Here is a 16,292-nt window from a genome sequence, read left to right as displayed (position 1 = left end):
TGAATTCTTTTTCAGGTAGACTCCCTATCTCCTCTTCTTTTGTTTAATTTGGTGGGTATTTATCATGTTCCTTTACCTGCTGAATATTTCTCTGCCTTTCATTTTGCTTAGATTGCTGTGTTTGGGGTGCCCTTTCTGTAGGCTAGAAGTTCATGGTTCCTCTTTATTATAGAGTCTGCTGCCTGTGGGTGGGGTTGGGCTAGTGGCTTGTCAAGGTTTCCTGGTTGGGGGAGCCTGTGTCTGTGTTGTGGTGGGTGGAGCTGAATCTGTTCTCTCTGGAGTGCAATGAACTGTCCAGTAGTGAGTTTTGGGGTATCTATGGGTTTGGCATGGCTTTGGGCAGCCTGTTTTTTAATGCTCAGGGCTTTGTTCCTGCTTTGCTAGAGAATTAGCATTGTATGTCTTGCCCTGGAACTTGTTGGCTCTTGGTTGAAATTTAGTTTCAGTGTAGGTATGGAGGCTTTTGGGTGAGTTCTTGTCTATAAATGTTCCCTGGAGTCAGGAGTTCTCTGGTGTTCTCAAGTTTTAGAGTTAAGTCTCCTGCCTCTGGCTTTCAGTCCTTCTCTTATAGTAGCCTCAAGACTTCTCCATCCATAAAGCACAGATGATAAAACATCTAGGTTAATGGTGAACCAATTCTCCACAGCGAGGGACACCCAAAGAGATTCAGAGTTACATAGAGAAGAGAAGAAGGAGGAGAGAGATAGAGGTGACCAGGAGAAGAGGAGGAGTCAAAACGAGAGTGAGCGATCTAGCCAGTTATCCATTCCCTAAGTGCTCTCCACAATCCAGAAAACCCAGAGAGATTCACAGAGTTACACAGAGAAGAGGGAGGAGGGAGATAGAGGTGACCAGGAGGAGAAAGGGGGAGTCAAAACGGGAGAGACCAATCTAGTCAGTAATCAGTTCCCTAAGTGCTCGCCACAGCCCAGAACACCCAGAGAGATTCACAGAGTTAAGCAGAGAAGAGAAGGGGGACAGAGGAGATAGAGGTGACCTGGGGGAGAAAAGGGAGAGTCAAAAGGTGAGAGAGCAGTCAAGCCAGTAATCACATTCCTAAGTGAAAATACATACTGAAGATTATATTCTTAAATGTACAAAATTGATTAACAAATACCAAAATGCAAAGATTAAAAATCTAGAATAGAAGTTAGACTCTCAAAAATGCAATATAAAAATTGCAAAACAAAATCAGTCACAAAAATTTAAAAAGAAATATATATATATATATGAAATTTGCTTTAAAAATAGGGTCTTTGTTTTACAAGATAATTGTAGGTTATAAAAATGAAAATTAAAGAACTTGAAAAAATTTAAAAAGTGATAATTGTAAAAATATATCTAGGAATTTCTCTGGAGCCGTTGTGGGCAGTGTGGGTCAGTTCAGTTTCAGATCCTAGTTCCTTGTTCCAGCTTGTATTCAAGGTCAGCTTATTCTCAAAGTCTATAGGCCCCCTCCAATGCACAGTTCGGAGAAGGCAATGGCACCCCACTCCAGTACTCTTTTCTGGAGAACCCCATGGACGGAGGAGCCTGATGGGCTGCAGTCCATGGGGTCGCAAAGAGTCAGACACGACTGAGCGACTTCACTTTCACTTTTCACTATCATGCATTGGAGAAGGAAATGGCAGCCCACTCCAGTGTTCTTGCCTGGAGAATCCCAGGGACGGGGGAGCTGCCATCTATGGGGTCGCACAGAGTCAGACACGACTGAAGCGATTTAGCAGCAGCAGCAGCAGCAATGCACAGTTAATGTTAACTACAGGGTTTTAATCTGTTGCACCTGTCACTTGCAGAGCGGTTCCCTCTTCTTTGTTTATTTTGGCTTCCTTTTTTTGCAAGTCTCTTTAGTGTCTAATTTTTCCCCTGACAGAAGGGGATGAAGGTGGTCACTTATTTAGGCTCACTTGTTCAGTTGTGGGGAGGGAGGGACACTGCAAACAAATATCTGGTGTGGGGAGGGTGGTCGCAGTGTATGGACCACACTGAGCTTGCCACAACCCAAAGCAGCCTGTACTTCCTGGGTCTATGCTACTCAGGCTCCAGGGCACTCTGCAAGGTCACTGTCGCAGGTGGACCCTGCGTTTCATGCACTTCCCAGGTCTAAACCACGCAGGTTCTCGGGTACTCCACAAGGGCACAGACCCGGTTGGGCATGTGTTTTGTGCCCTTGCCAGGTCCAAGCAGCTCAGGTGACCAGGTGCTTGGAGAGTGTAGTATCCCAGACGGGCTGTGCGTCTGAGTCACCTCCCTGGTCCCAGGTGCTTGGTTTCCCGGGTGCGCTGCAAGGGCACCATTTCAGGTGTTCCTTGTGTCTCCTCTGAGGAGTTGATCTCAGGCTGCAGCAGCAACAGAGATTCCAAAACTCCCCACAGATCTGCCTCTGAGAGAGTTTCCTACTGTGGAAACTTCTCCTTCACAACTCCCTCCCCAGGACGGATATCCATCCCTAAATCTTCTGTCTCACTTTTTGTCTTTTATGTTTTGTCCTACCTCCTTTCAAAGAGAATGGGTTGCCTCTTTGGGTGCCCAGTGTCCTCTGCCAGCATTCAGAAGTTGTTTTGTGGAAGTTGGCCACATTCAAAGGATCTTTTGATGAATTTATGGGGGAGAGAGTGGTCTCCCCATCCTATTCCTCCATCCTTCTGTTGTCCGTTATTCTGATTAAAGCCATCCTAGTGGGTGTGAGGTGGTATTTAATTTTGCTTTGATTTACATTTCTTAATGACATTTCATATCTTTTCATACATTTGTTGGCTATTTGTGTATCTTCTTTGGAGAAATATCTAAGTCCTTTGCATATTTTTAAATTCAATTGTCATTTTATTGTTGAGTTGTAAGAATTCTTCATATAATCTGGATAGATTCTTATCAGATAGATGATTTTAGAATATCTTTTGCATTCAGTGGGTTTTCTTTTCACTCTATTGATAAATTCTTTGATTCACATAATTTCTGATTTTGATGAAGTCCAGTAGTATCTGTTTTTTCTTTTGTTGCTTATGTTTTCAGTGTCATATGTAAAAAACTATTGCCAAATTTAAGGTCATGAAACACTATGTTTTCTTCTAAGAGTTTTACCTCTTATATTTGCATTTTTGGTTCATCTTGAGCTAATTTTTTTATGTGACTTGAGATACATGTGGACATCCACTTGTTCTAGCAAGGTTGCTTGAAGAGACTAGTCTCTCTTCATTGAATGATCTTGATACCTTTGGTGAAAAGGAGTTGACCATCCATGTGTGAGTTGAATCTGCAGGCATATTCTTTACCCAGTGAGCCACCATAATGTTGCATAAAAGTGGCGACATTATTTTTTTTTATCACGAATTCACCATTGAGAATAATGTTAGCTGTCGGTTTTTCATAAATATCCTTTATCATATTGAGATGGTTTCCTTTTCCTAGGTTGTTGAGTGTTTTTATCATGAAGACGTGTTGGGATCTGTTAATGCTTTTTCTGCATCAGTTGACATGATCACATTTTGTGTTGTTTTCCTTTATGCTGTTAATGTGGTGAATATATTGTTTGGTCTTTGTTCATTGAACCATCTTTGCCTTCTTGGGATAAATCTCCATAGTTCATAGTGTGTAATTCTTCTAATATGTTCCTGGAATTCAGTTTCCTAGAATTGTGTTGAAGATTTTTTTGTATCTGTTAGTAATACACACACATACACACACACTTGTCATGTCTTTGGCTTTGGTATCAGGGTAAAGCTGGCATCATAAAATAAGGTAGGAATGTTTTCTTTTATTTCCTAGAAGAGTTTGAGAAGGATTTAATTCTTCTATAATGTTTAGTAGAATGTACCAGTGAAATCGTTTCATGTTTGACTTTTCTTTATTAGAAGGGTTTTGATTACTCATTCAGTATCTTTAATTGTTATATATCTATTTAGATTTTCTGTTTCTTCTTGAATCAGTTTGGTAGTTTATGTGTTTCTGAGAAATTGTTCATTTCTTTTGCATTATCCAATTTGTTGGCTTATAGTTCATAGTTCAGTTCAGTCGCTCAGTTGTGTCCACCTCTGCGACCCCGTGAATCACAGCACGCCAGGCCTCCCTGTCCATCACCAACTCCTGGAGTTCACTCAAACTCACGTCCATCGAGTCGGTGATGCCATCCAGCCATCTCATTCTCTGTCAACCTCTTCTCCTCCTGCCTACAGTCCCTCCCAGCATCAGAGTCTTCTCCAGTGAGTCAACTCTTCACATGAGGTGGCCAAAGTATTGGAGCTTCCGCTTTAGCATCAGTCCTTCAAATGAACACCCAGGACTGATCTCCTTTAGAATGGACTGGTTGGATCTCCTTGCAGTCCAAGGGACTCTCAACAGTCTTCTCCAACACCACAGTTCAAAAGCATCAATTCTTCGGCGCTCAACTTTCTTCACAGTCCAACTCTCACATCCATACATGACCACTGGAAAAACCATAGCCTTGACTAGATGGACCTTTGTTGGCAAAGTAATGTCTCTGCTTTTTAATATGCTATCTAGGTTGGTCATAACTTTCCTTCTAAGGAGTAAGTGTCTTTTAATTTCATGGCTGCAATCAGCATCCGCAGTGATTTTGGAACCCCAAAAAACAAAGTCTGACACTGTTTCCCCATCTATTTCCCATGAAGTGATGGGACTAGATGCTGTGATGTTAGTTTTCTGAATGTTGAGCTTTAAGCCAACTTTTTCACTCTCTTCTTTCACTTTCATCAAGAGACTCTTTAGTTCCTCTCCACTTTCTGCCATAAGGGTGGTGTCATCTGCATATCTGAGGTTATTTATATTTCTCCCGGCAATCTTGATTCCAGCTTGTGACTCTTCCAACCCAGCATTTCTCATGATGTACTCTGCATATAAGTTAAATAAGCAGGGTGACAGTATACAGCCTTGACATACTCCTTTTCCTATTTGGACCCAGTCTGTTGTTCCACGTCGAGTTCTAACTGTTGCTTGCTGACCTGCATATAGGTTTCTCGAGAGGCAGATCAGGTGGTCTGGTATTCCCATCTCTTTCAGAATTTTCCACAGTTTATTGTGATCCACACAGTCAAAGGCTTTGGCATAGTCAATAAAGCGGAAATAGATGTTTTTCTGGAACTCTCTTGCTTTTTCCATGATCCAGCGGATGTTGGCAATTTGATCCCATAGTATTCTCTTATAATTACTTGTTTTTCTGAAAAATAAGTAGTAATATCCCCAACTCTCATTCCTGATTTAAGTCTTTTATTCTTTGTCAGTCTGGGTAAAAGTTTATTTTGTTAATTTTTCTTTCAAAGAATCAACTCTTGATGGAGTTCATTTTCTCTAGTGTTTTTTTCTCTTCTCTGTTTCATTTATCTCTGCTCTTTATTATTGCCTTCCTTCTTATAGCTTATGGTATAGTTTGCTGCAGATTTTTTGGTTTCTTAATTAAGATATAAGTTTATGTTATTTATTTGATATCTTGTTTAATGTAGTTATTTTCAGTTATAATTTTCTCTCTAAGCTTTCAGTGAATTCTGTAAGTTTTAGCATGTTGGGTTTTCATTTTCATTTATTCTGAAATACTTCCTCATTTCCTTGTGATTTTTTTTGACTTATTGGTTGTTTAAGAGTATATTACTTAATTTCCATATATTTGTGAATTTTCCAGTTTTTCTTCTTTTAGTGATTTTTAGCTTCATTCCATTGTTCTCTGTAAGATTTAAATCTTTGAAAATACATCAGATTTAGCTTGTGGTCTAATATATGGTATATCCTGGAGAATATTCCATGGGATATTCTTCAATATTCCATTGAAGAGAATGTATGTTCTGTTGTTAATGAGTAGAGTGTTGTATGTACTGTGCTCGGCCATGTCCAACTCACTGTGTCCCCATAGACTGTTAGGTGTCTTACTATTAGTTGATTTATATTGTTGGTGAGGTCCACTATTTTCTTATTGATCTTCTGTTTAAGTGTTCTAGCTATTACTGAAAACTATATTAAGGCCTTTGTGATGGTACAGCTGTCTGTTTCTCCCTTCAGTTCTGTCAGTTTTTGCTTTGTATGATTTGCTTTGTTGCTAAATGTTAAAACTTCATGATGGATTGTCATTCTTATCAGCATATAATGTTATTTTTTATCTCTTAAACAAATTTTCTCTTGTCTATTTTCCTAATATTAATATAGCTACCCTGGCTCTCTTTGGGTTATTATTTGCATGGAATACTTTTTCCATCCTTTTTCTTTCAACCTGTTTGTATCTTTGAATCTAAAATGAGTGTCTTGTAGAGTGCATTACAGATGACTCATGAATTATTATTTTTTTTATTTGTTTTTTAATGCATGCTGCTAGTCACTGCCTTTTAATTCTAATTCAAGAGTTTAGTCCATTTACGTTCAGTGTAAATGCTCATGGGAATGTACTTCTGCCATTTTGTTGTTTTCTATGTGTCTTATGCCTTAATCCTTTTTTGTTCCTCAGTTCCTTCCTTCCTGCCTTCTTTTGTGTTTATTGACTTTTTTTTTTTATTGGAGGCTAATTATTTTACAACATTATATTGGTTGGTTTTGCCATACATTGACGTGAATCCACCCTGGGTGTAATAATATACTGTGTCTATTCTCTTGTCATTTCTTTTTTAGTATATTTTTTTGGTTGTATTTTTAAAATCTAAGGAGTACAATTAACATCTTAAACTTAGAGTAAATTTGAATTTATACCACTTCAGTCTCCGTATGATACAAAGGCTCTGCTCCTTTGTATCTGTCTTACAATAAGTTACTATTATTACAGATTACATTGTTATACATTGTGTACCTCTTAACGTAGATTTATAATGAATGCTCTGTGTGTATATTTTTTAAATCATAGAAGAAATTATAAACCAGAAATGAAATAATACTGTCTTTTATATACCTGTGTAGTTATTTTTAATGTTGTTATTTCTTCATACAGTCCTGAGTTATTATTGTCTTTTTATTTCAGGACATTTTAGTTATTTTAGTTATTCTTATAAAGTGAATATACTAATGATGGAAATTTTCAACTTTTGTTGTCCTCATTCTTGAAAAATAATGTTGCGGGATATAGAATTCTTGTTTGATAGTTTTCTTTCAGCAGTTTAAGTGTATTATTGCCTCTGTCCTCCATGATTTTTGATGACAAATCAGCTATCGATCATAATGAGAGAGCTCCCAGTTAGGCAAAACAAAGGCAAGCCCCCTACATCAGTCCTTCAGGGAGTACCCAGAAAGGTCAAAACAGAGAAACACAATAATTACTTGGAAACAAGTCTCCATAGACCCTTTTGGAAACAGAACTCACAGTGGGAACTCCAGCTTTTGTCTGCAAGGCTGCTTCCAGGCTAGGGAGGGGATTGGACAAAGGTAAGTTATATTGCCAGAAAGCTCTCCTTCCACATTTCAGACCCTTCCTGATTAAAAGTTTACTTGCTTACTATGAACATTTACTATCTTGGAAAGTTCTGATAAAACTGATTCTAACAGAGTTTGCAAAAATTGGTGTTTTGGGGAAGGACAGGCCTCCAGGGTTATCTTCTGTATCATTTTTGCCAAAGTCACTCTAGAATAAGAATTTTTCCTAAATCTAGGTTCTCTGTACTTCTTGCAGTTTGCTAGCAGGATGCAGATGGAAATACTAAGACAGGCAGTCTGTTAAAAATAAAACTATTTTTCCTTAATATCTGATCTTCATTCAATTCTGTATTCCTTACTTTATGAATTTGTATTGTGTATTATTTTCATGGTTAAAAACAAGTAATCTAATAATGTACTCTTTTTAAAATATATAGAAATAACTAAGTCAATTTCCCATGGCACTCTTTATTTTGAATGTTTTTTTTTTCTAGAAATATAATGAATCTTTAAAATGCACTTTTCCTTTTACCAGATCAGTTTGATTCCTTATAAGATACATTAAGAATTTTTGTATTATGATAGTAGAAGCTAGCTGGAAAGGAAAAATGAATATAAAGTGACAGTTCCTATTTTCTTTTTCTTGGCAGGTTACTAACAAATTCAAACAGACTTACAACAACGAGAAATGCCGTATGGGCCCTCTCGAATTTATGTAGAGGCAAAAATCCTCCTCCGAACTTTAGTAAGGTATTTGTAAAGTACACAAATTAATCTGTCTACAAAAATTTTAAAGTCTCCTTATAATAGATTTTTAGAGATTAATGGGACTGTACTCAAAATCAAAAGATGCATAATGAAAAGGCTCACTTGGTTTATTTTCCCAAAGAAAAAAGTCTGCCAAATATTTGACTGAATAACGATTAAGAGTCAGTCTTTTAAGTAAAAATGGTATTACTGTGGGGAAAATAAAATAGCTAATTCAGCTTGTAACTCAAACACGTATTTTTCTTGGAGATCATCATCATAGTTTTTTGATATGCAGAAGTGCTTGATATGTATTTTCCATTTTATCTCAGAGTATTCAAAAAACATGTATTCAGGAGTTGAGGTTTAATAAAATTAGTAATTTTTACTGCTTCTTCCGGGATTGTTCTCCCTTCTCACTATTAACTATAAGTATGTGGATGTGAAGACTACAACAATCTGTGGTACATTTTGGTATCACTGCCTTGATTTGTGAAGTGACTTAGCAGTAGCAGCAGCTGATAATTTTCGGAGAAGGCAATGGCAAGCCACTCCAGTACTATTGCCTAGAAAATCCCATGGATGGAGGAGCCTGGTAGGCTGCAGTCCGTGGGGTCGCCAAGGGTCGGACACGACTGAGCAACTTCACTTTCACTTTTCACTTTCACATATTGGAGAAGGAAATGGCAACCCACTCCAGTGTTCTTGCCTGGAGAATCCCAGGGACGGGGGAGCCTGGTGGGTGTCCGTCTATGGGTCACACAGAGTCGGACACGACTGAAGTGACTTAGCAGCAGCAGCAGCAGCTGATAATTTTACTACCCACCATTGTTTTTATACTTTTAGTGCAAATGTCAACAAAATGAAAAAGGCTGATTGTGTTTTTTTGTTTTTTTTTGTAATTAATTTATTTCTAAGCTAACACATAATAACTGTGAAAATAGTTTTGGCATTAAAGACCCCCTAAAGGTTTCAAGAATTCCCCAGGGGTCCATGGAACCACACTTTGAGAGCCCCTGACCTGCAGTACTGCTTTAATATCTACCTGACTAATTTCCCATCTTTAAGTCCTTGCTTAAAAGTTACCTGTTCAATCTCTACCTCAATCTATAACTGTCCCTAGCCACTGACCTCCACATTTTACTCCTTTTTGTCAGTACCTTTTAATATAATATGTGTTTATTTGTTGACTTTTTGATATTAAAAAAACTTTTTTTCCTCTAAAGTGTAAAATTCTTAAAGTTAGGAGTCTTTTTCTTTCATTAGACTTTTGTTAAGTAAATTTTTTGTGATTTTCTATGAGAGAGATTCTTTTATCATGCAAAGTTTTTAAAATTTTATTTTCACAATCATTTTATATTTGCAAGAATAATATTTTTTGTTCTTTGATTGCTCATCTTTATATAAATTTTTGTTCTTTTATGATTTCAGCAAATTGTCATATCTGTGGGTTTATAATTTTTGAATTTTTCTTTTTTTCTGATGTCTCCTTCATTTTGTTTATGGTCTAGTTGTTTTGATTTCTTCCCTACTAGAAGCTCTCATACAGCTGGTGATCCTTGACACTCTGGAAATACTCAAGAGGCAGGCACTAAAAAGCTGATTGAAAGATGGGTATATAGGCTCATCATCTTATGAGCTTCACTGTAGACTAATCGGGCAGCAAAACCATGTTTTCTTTGAGGAACTCCAAATTTCAGTATGTTTTCTGAAACCATTTTGTTTCTCTAAGGACAGATTTTTTACTCTCCTGTTGGAAGGTGGGTGGATTAGGTTGAGTAGGAGACCTAGGAGCTGGGAATTGCAAGAGGGCTGGAAGTTTTGAATTCAGTCAGTATGTAACTTACTTAATCTCTCTAGTTTACAGTCCAGTGTTTCATTTCAGCCTCTTCTATGAACTGTACCCCAAAGTTCAGTTTCTGCAGCTCACCAGTTGTAGACAGGATTATAAATGTCTACTGGACTCCTCAAAGATGGAATTTGTATTTCTAGTTTTTCTTTTCCTAGTTTCTGAGAAGACAGTGGGGCAAAAATGTTTTTGTTTTCTTAAAACTAGAACTCTGTAGGACTTCATTGTTTTTTAAATCATTGTTGGGGTGTGTGTATATGATTCAGACATAGGAGATCCCTAATACGTAATTATTTTTATGAACTTTGCAAAATAACTTATTCAGGATAAGATAAATAGGAATCATAATCAGTTTCATGTTTATATGTAGTTTTCATGATCATAATTTTCAAACAGTGGAATGTCAATTTCTCTGATATTTTTCTAGCTTAAATTTTGTATTTAAAATTTTTAAACTGAGTAGAAATTATTTTCCTAAAGAAACTGTTTTGGATGGAGAAAAATTTTAAATACTGGCTCTTTCTTCCCTTCCAGGTTTCACCTTGCTTAAATGTCCTGTCACGATTGTTGTTTAGCAGTGACCCAGATGTATTAGCAGATGTGTGTTGGGCCCTTTCTTATCTTTCCGATGGATCCAACGATAAAATTCAGGCAGTCATTGATTCTGGAGTCTGTCGAAGATTGGTGGAACTTTTGATGTAACTATAATTTATGGTTAATAAGTATATGATTGTGTTTTAACTTTAGCAATTAGAGTAATGGCCTTCTAAACATCTTGAAAAGGAAGGATTGAAAAGCTACCAAATCCACTCTGCAGAATAGCTGAAATACTGAGACTCTGACCCTTAAACTTAGTTTTTATATCCTCTATCAGTTTGTTAATGAATTTTACTAGTTTAATCTCTTCATGAATGGGCGGGACTTAATTCACCAAGTATTTATTGAATGCCTATTACCTGCTAGAGTGTTGTGCAATATGTTAATAATGTATGGAACACAGTTCTGCTCTCACAGAACCAATAACTACTCAGTTGTTCATTACTATAATCAATTTGTGTATGGGTCCATGCAGTGAAGAACATTTAGTATTTCACTTGTATTAAAGATCATGTTTTTCTTTGCTGGCCTATTGTTGCTACTTTCATTAAAAAGAACAGATTTTCTATAAAAGAAATTAAAAACTTGTAAGAAAACTTGTTTTAAAAAGATTATTTTTAGCTTCCTCATCCTTTTCTTTTGAAAAAGTGTGTTATTTTTCTTCCTTTTTTATTTTGTCAAAAAGTCATCAGGTAGGCTCAAAGAAGGAAGATGGTACAAAAGAGAGGTTCAGTAAGAGGTTGTGGCCCTAGCTTGAAGACAGCATCTGAGGAGCAGGGGAACACAGTCCAACAGAGGGATCAGATCAGGGCCCACACTGACGATGACACCCACTAGAGCAGAGCAGATAAGCAGGCTGGAGCAGGAATTGGAACCCATACAGGATAGCAGTCTAGCTGAATCAGAAGACTGGTCATATATAGGGAGGTTGTGATAATGGAAGCCAGCTTCTTATTCTTAGAAAATGGTGATATATGTATGGAAAGGAGAAAAGCCAGAATAATCTTATGGTACTAGATCAGAAGTAAAGATATCAATGTGAGCTCGTGGCTTTCATCATAAAGAGATAGATATAGAAATAAATATATATGTAAATATACATGTATGTGTGTATATGTGTCCTCTTAGAGGGCCTGAGAGCAGTGACAAACGTATACTAACAAGATGAGCACACCGAATGCACAAATCTTGGTTTTTAAACACTGTTCTCATCAAGTAGAGTCATGGGTTCTTGAAGAAATGACTAATACCAGGGCTGGGCCTGAAAAAAAAAGGCAAGATGAACCCAGAAAGTATTGAGAGCTCAAAGAAACTGCAGCTGCAGCTAAGTTGCTTTAGTTGTGTCCAACTCTGTGCGACCCCATAGATGGCAGCCCACCAGGCTCCCCCGTCCCTGGGATTCTCCAGGCAAGAACACTGGATTGGGTTGCCATTTCCTTCTTCAGTGCATGAAAATGAAAAGTGAAGGTGAAGTCGCTCAGTCGTGTCTGACTCTTCACCACCCCATGGACTGCAGCCTACCAGGCTCCTCCATCCATGGGATTTTCCAGGCAAGAGGACCGGAGTGGGTCGCCATTGCCTTCTCCGGCTCAAAGAAGAGAGAAATATCAAAAGGACACAGAAGGCCACTTGAAGGGACTCCTACAGTTTAAACTTGGGATGATTTGAACATTGAAATAAATTGTAGTAACATATTACAACTTCTTTGAATAAAATAGCAATCCATAAGTCCACACTTAAATAAGTAGATAGATCAGTAGATTAAGAAAAAGGTACATAGTGTAAGTGATAGTATTAGTCATCATTGGCAACAACACTGATGATTATTATTAATTCAGACAATAAATATCAGAATATGCTAAAGCTAGTGGTGAAAGTGGATTAAGGAATGGTGTTTTACATAGTTTAAAAGTATTATTTTCTGACAAAACACTAATTATAAAGGGAAAAACAGTAGTGAAGAAATCTGGTGGACACCATCTTATTTAAGTGACAGAGGCCAGTGTCACTATAATGGACAAGATAGATACCATATGCCATCCAATACCATGTAATGAAAAGACTATAGCATTTCTGATATCTCAGCCAAAAGCATATAACTTCGTCTTAATCACTGAACAAAACCAAATAATTAGCTTTTGATTGTCACAGGGAAAACTCAGGAATTCTTTTGATTTGAAAGAGACTGGAAAGACGGGTGCAACACATGATTCTGGGTTAGATTTCTTTGTTAGAGGAATATTACTGGGAAAATCAGTGAAACTTGAAAGGGATCTCTGGGTAAAGAGCATGGAGGGATTTTCTGTACTACTTTGGCAAATTTTCTGTAAATTTTAATATAGAATGTAAGTTCATATTTTTGCTTTTAGGCACAATGATTATAAAGTTGTATCACCTGCGTTAAGAGCAGTTGGTAATATTGTGACTGGTGATGATATTCAAACACAGGTGAGTTCAGACTGTAATATGATAAATTGGTAACATAAGGAACTTTTAAGAAGTTTTACATTTTCATATGACTTGGTTACATGTTAAACAAGATGTTAGCATTACCATAATTATGCAGGCATCTGTTATATGTCAGTAAGCATATTCTCAGTAATAAGTAATCCATCTCAAATACCTGTATATGAAGGCACTATCCTAGACCTATATCAGTGTAAAGAAGTACAAGGTAGGACTTTGGCTCTTGAGAAAAGTGAGGAGAAAATATATAATGAAATAAATCAAATTACCTAAGGTAGTATGTTTCCTGAGAACTGATTTGTCCTTAAATACTATAAAATTTTTCTTAAAAAATCGGTGTGCCGAGAAATCTTTGTAGATTCCATAAAGGAGTTGGAATTACAGCTGTGGAAGAATTTCAGTAGACTAGAAGAAATTTATGTGGTCATAGGGTAGAGGCACACATGTTTGAGTTTTGATTAAGAGGTGTTAAACTTGGCTGGAAAAGAAACTGCTTAGGAGATGGTGATTGATGATAAACAGGTTAAAAGTTGGGTTGGAAATACAAGGGTCTTTGTAATAGATTGAAAAACTAGATTATGAGAGTTGAAGGAAGGATAGCAAGGAAACATTTCCCAGATTGGTAACTAACTGTGTGTGTGTGTCTGTGTCTGCATCTGTATGTGTCTGCGTGTGTGTTTGCCTGTCTTGGATGATGGTGAGACTTAAAAAGGTATGATGTCAGACTGATTTCAGATCTGGAATACTCTTTCTTAAAGATACAAACTTAAACTCAGAAACATTAAATTATCCACTGCTATCATAAACTGTATATTCTAATCTACATTCTTTCAGTTTTAGTCTTTTGAAGTCATATTTAGATATTTAGTTATTAAACAGTAGATCTTTAGCAATTGATAATTATTAATTTAAAATAGCTCTTTAAAATAAAATGCACGTCTACACATACACTGTTTTCAGCAGAATTTTGGTGCACTGCTTCATATGTTCTTCACCAATTAAATTTAATGTAAATCATTGTGGTTATTGTGAAAATGGAGCATAATTAATCTTGCCATGAAATAAAGAATGTAAAGAGACAAAGCAAACCATGCTGTGCTTAGTCACTCAGTCGTGTCCAACTCTTTGTGACCCCATGGACTGAAGCCCACCAGGCTCCTCTGTCCATGGAATTCTCCAGGCAAGAATACTGGAGTGGGTTGCCATGCCCTCTTCCAGGGGATCTTCCCAACCCAGATCGAACCCAGGTCTCCTGCATTACAGGCAGATTCTTTGCTGTCTGAGCCACTAGGGAAGCTCCTAAGAATACTGGAGTGGGTAGTCTTTCTCTTCTCCAAGGGATCTTCTGACCCAGGAATTGAACCAGGGTCTCCTGCATTGCAGGCAGATTCTTTACCAGCTGAGCTACCGGGGAAGCAAACTGTACTTACAAAAGGAAAATAGGACAGAATAAATTTTAATGAAACAAATAGACTTAATATACACATTTCTTAACAGTTTCTTAATAGACACTATTTCTTAACAGTTATGGAATTAGATACATTCAAACTGTTTGAGGTATAGAATAAGATATATTTTCCCCATTAATTTATTTGGCAAAACTTAAGTGGTTGGATCCTGACCAATTACTAAATCTCTGTTCAAATAGTTGTATCGGTTGAACTCTGAATGTATTTGTAAACTTGATGGGCACACCTCTGTATTCTGCATATTTGCAAATGAGTGGATTGACAACAGGGCACTTCACTACACCAAGTTTTGGCAAATTGGGAGAGCAGAAGACAGCAAGTGCGTAACTAAGTTTTACTTTGAGAGACATTTCTTTTTTCTTAATACAGTTTTCCAGAATTATTATTGTGTTTCTAAATAGTATATTTTTGTGTGGTTCTTTTCCAATAAAACTGTTTCCATTTTGTTGTTTTAGGTAATTTTGAATTGTTCTGCTTTACCCTGTCTTTTACACTTACTGAGTAGCTCAAAGGAGTCAATCAGAAAAGAAGCCTGCTGGACTGTTTCAAACATCACTGCTGGAAACAGAGCTCAGATTCAGGTAAATAGCTTTCATATTAGAAAAAACAGGATATCTCAGGAGTCATTTTGAACAGAAGTCAGCATTTTATCAGTGATTTTTTTTTTTTAGTGAGTTATTGAAAACAGATTCTTAAAAGATCCTTGAAAAGTTTTTTATAGAACTGAATTTTCCTCCTGTAAAATAATAACATTTACTTGTAGTAGGTATTCTAGTGCAGTACCTGACACATAATGGTTAGTCATTAAGAAGAGCTTGAATTTCATTAGGTTTCAATATCAGCAATGATTGGGCTTCCCTGGTGAGTCAGATGGTAAAGAATCTGCCTGCAAGAGACCCAGGTTTGATGCCTGGGTTGGAAAGATTGGCTACCCACTCCAGTGTTCTTGCCTGGAAAATCCCATGGATAGAGGAGCCTGACAGGCTACTGTCGATGGGGTTACAAAGAGTCAGACACGACTGAGCAACTAACACACTAGACAATAATCTTCTCTCAACGCTTTTAATGATTTATTAGTGTCCCATCAAGCTCCTTGAGTCATTTAATACTAATTTCTTGATCAATGACTAGCCCGTGCTTTATCATCTTTAAAATTTATATTTTGCTAATATATTTTGTAGTCTTTAAAGGAAAGTATGTGAACGTTTGTTGAAAATTTAGAAATAAAGTATTTCTAAAGGTTTCCAAAAAGTCTGATATTTTAAAGCCAACGAGTTTCAAGATTCCTCTACTTCATAATATTTATAAGGCACTATTTGCATTGATTATGCTATATCACTTTTTCTCCTCAGGCTGTTATAGATGCAAATATTTTTCCTGTTTTAATTGAGATTCTTCAGAAAGCAGAGTTTCGCACAAGGAAAGAAGCAGCTTGGGCTATAACTAATGCAACATCAGGAGGCACTCCAGAACAGATCAGGTGAAAAAAAATTTTTAATTGTTTTTTAAATATAAATAGGACAAAATTTGGAATAATACATACTTTTTATTTGTTGATAAAACTAAAACATTATTTCTAAGTTAGTTTTATAAGCATTTCTAATGTGAAATGACAGCATTTGTTACATCTTTTATTCACCACAGTGGTTTATTTTTGTCAAAGTATAATTGATATTCTCCTAGGCAAACTATGAAAAATCAGAGATTAAAAATCTGAAAAAGAAGCATATGTTAATTTGAAAACTATACTATTATGGGCATTAAGTATTTTTTTGACCATTAAAATCTCATGCATGTAACTTTATAAAATGGCTAATAAATTTGAA

At 36.7% G+C, this 16,292-nt stretch overlaps 1 protein-coding gene across 2 annotated transcripts in view; it reads left to right on the top strand.

Moving 5' to 3' along the window:
* The window catches only part of KPNA5 (karyopherin subunit alpha 5), a 45,246-nt gene that overhangs the window by 22,575 nt on the left and 6,379 nt on the right, over nucleotides 1–16,292 (top strand). For both annotated transcript variants that reach the window (XM_055433062.2, XM_055433063.2), the window contains exons 8-12: nucleotides 7,989–8,088; nucleotides 10,469–10,632; nucleotides 12,901–12,979; nucleotides 14,922–15,047; nucleotides 15,819–15,946. In XM_055433062.2, coding sequence (XP_055289037.1) covers nucleotides 7,989–8,088; nucleotides 10,469–10,632; nucleotides 12,901–12,979; nucleotides 14,922–15,047; nucleotides 15,819–15,946 — 597 coding nt within the window. The remainder of the gene's footprint in view (nucleotides 1–7,988; nucleotides 8,089–10,468; nucleotides 10,633–12,900; nucleotides 12,980–14,921; nucleotides 15,048–15,818; nucleotides 15,947–16,292) is intronic.

This window comes from Moschus berezovskii, chromosome 10 (genome assembly GCF_049115385.1).
Source record: "Moschus berezovskii isolate FMDL1 chromosome 10, NW_MosBer_1.0, whole genome shotgun sequence".
NCBI lineage: Eukaryota > Metazoa > Chordata > Mammalia > Artiodactyla > Moschidae > Moschus > Moschus berezovskii.
Note: the sequence above shows the minus strand (reverse complement) of the source record. Positions and strands in the feature narration are given on the sequence as shown.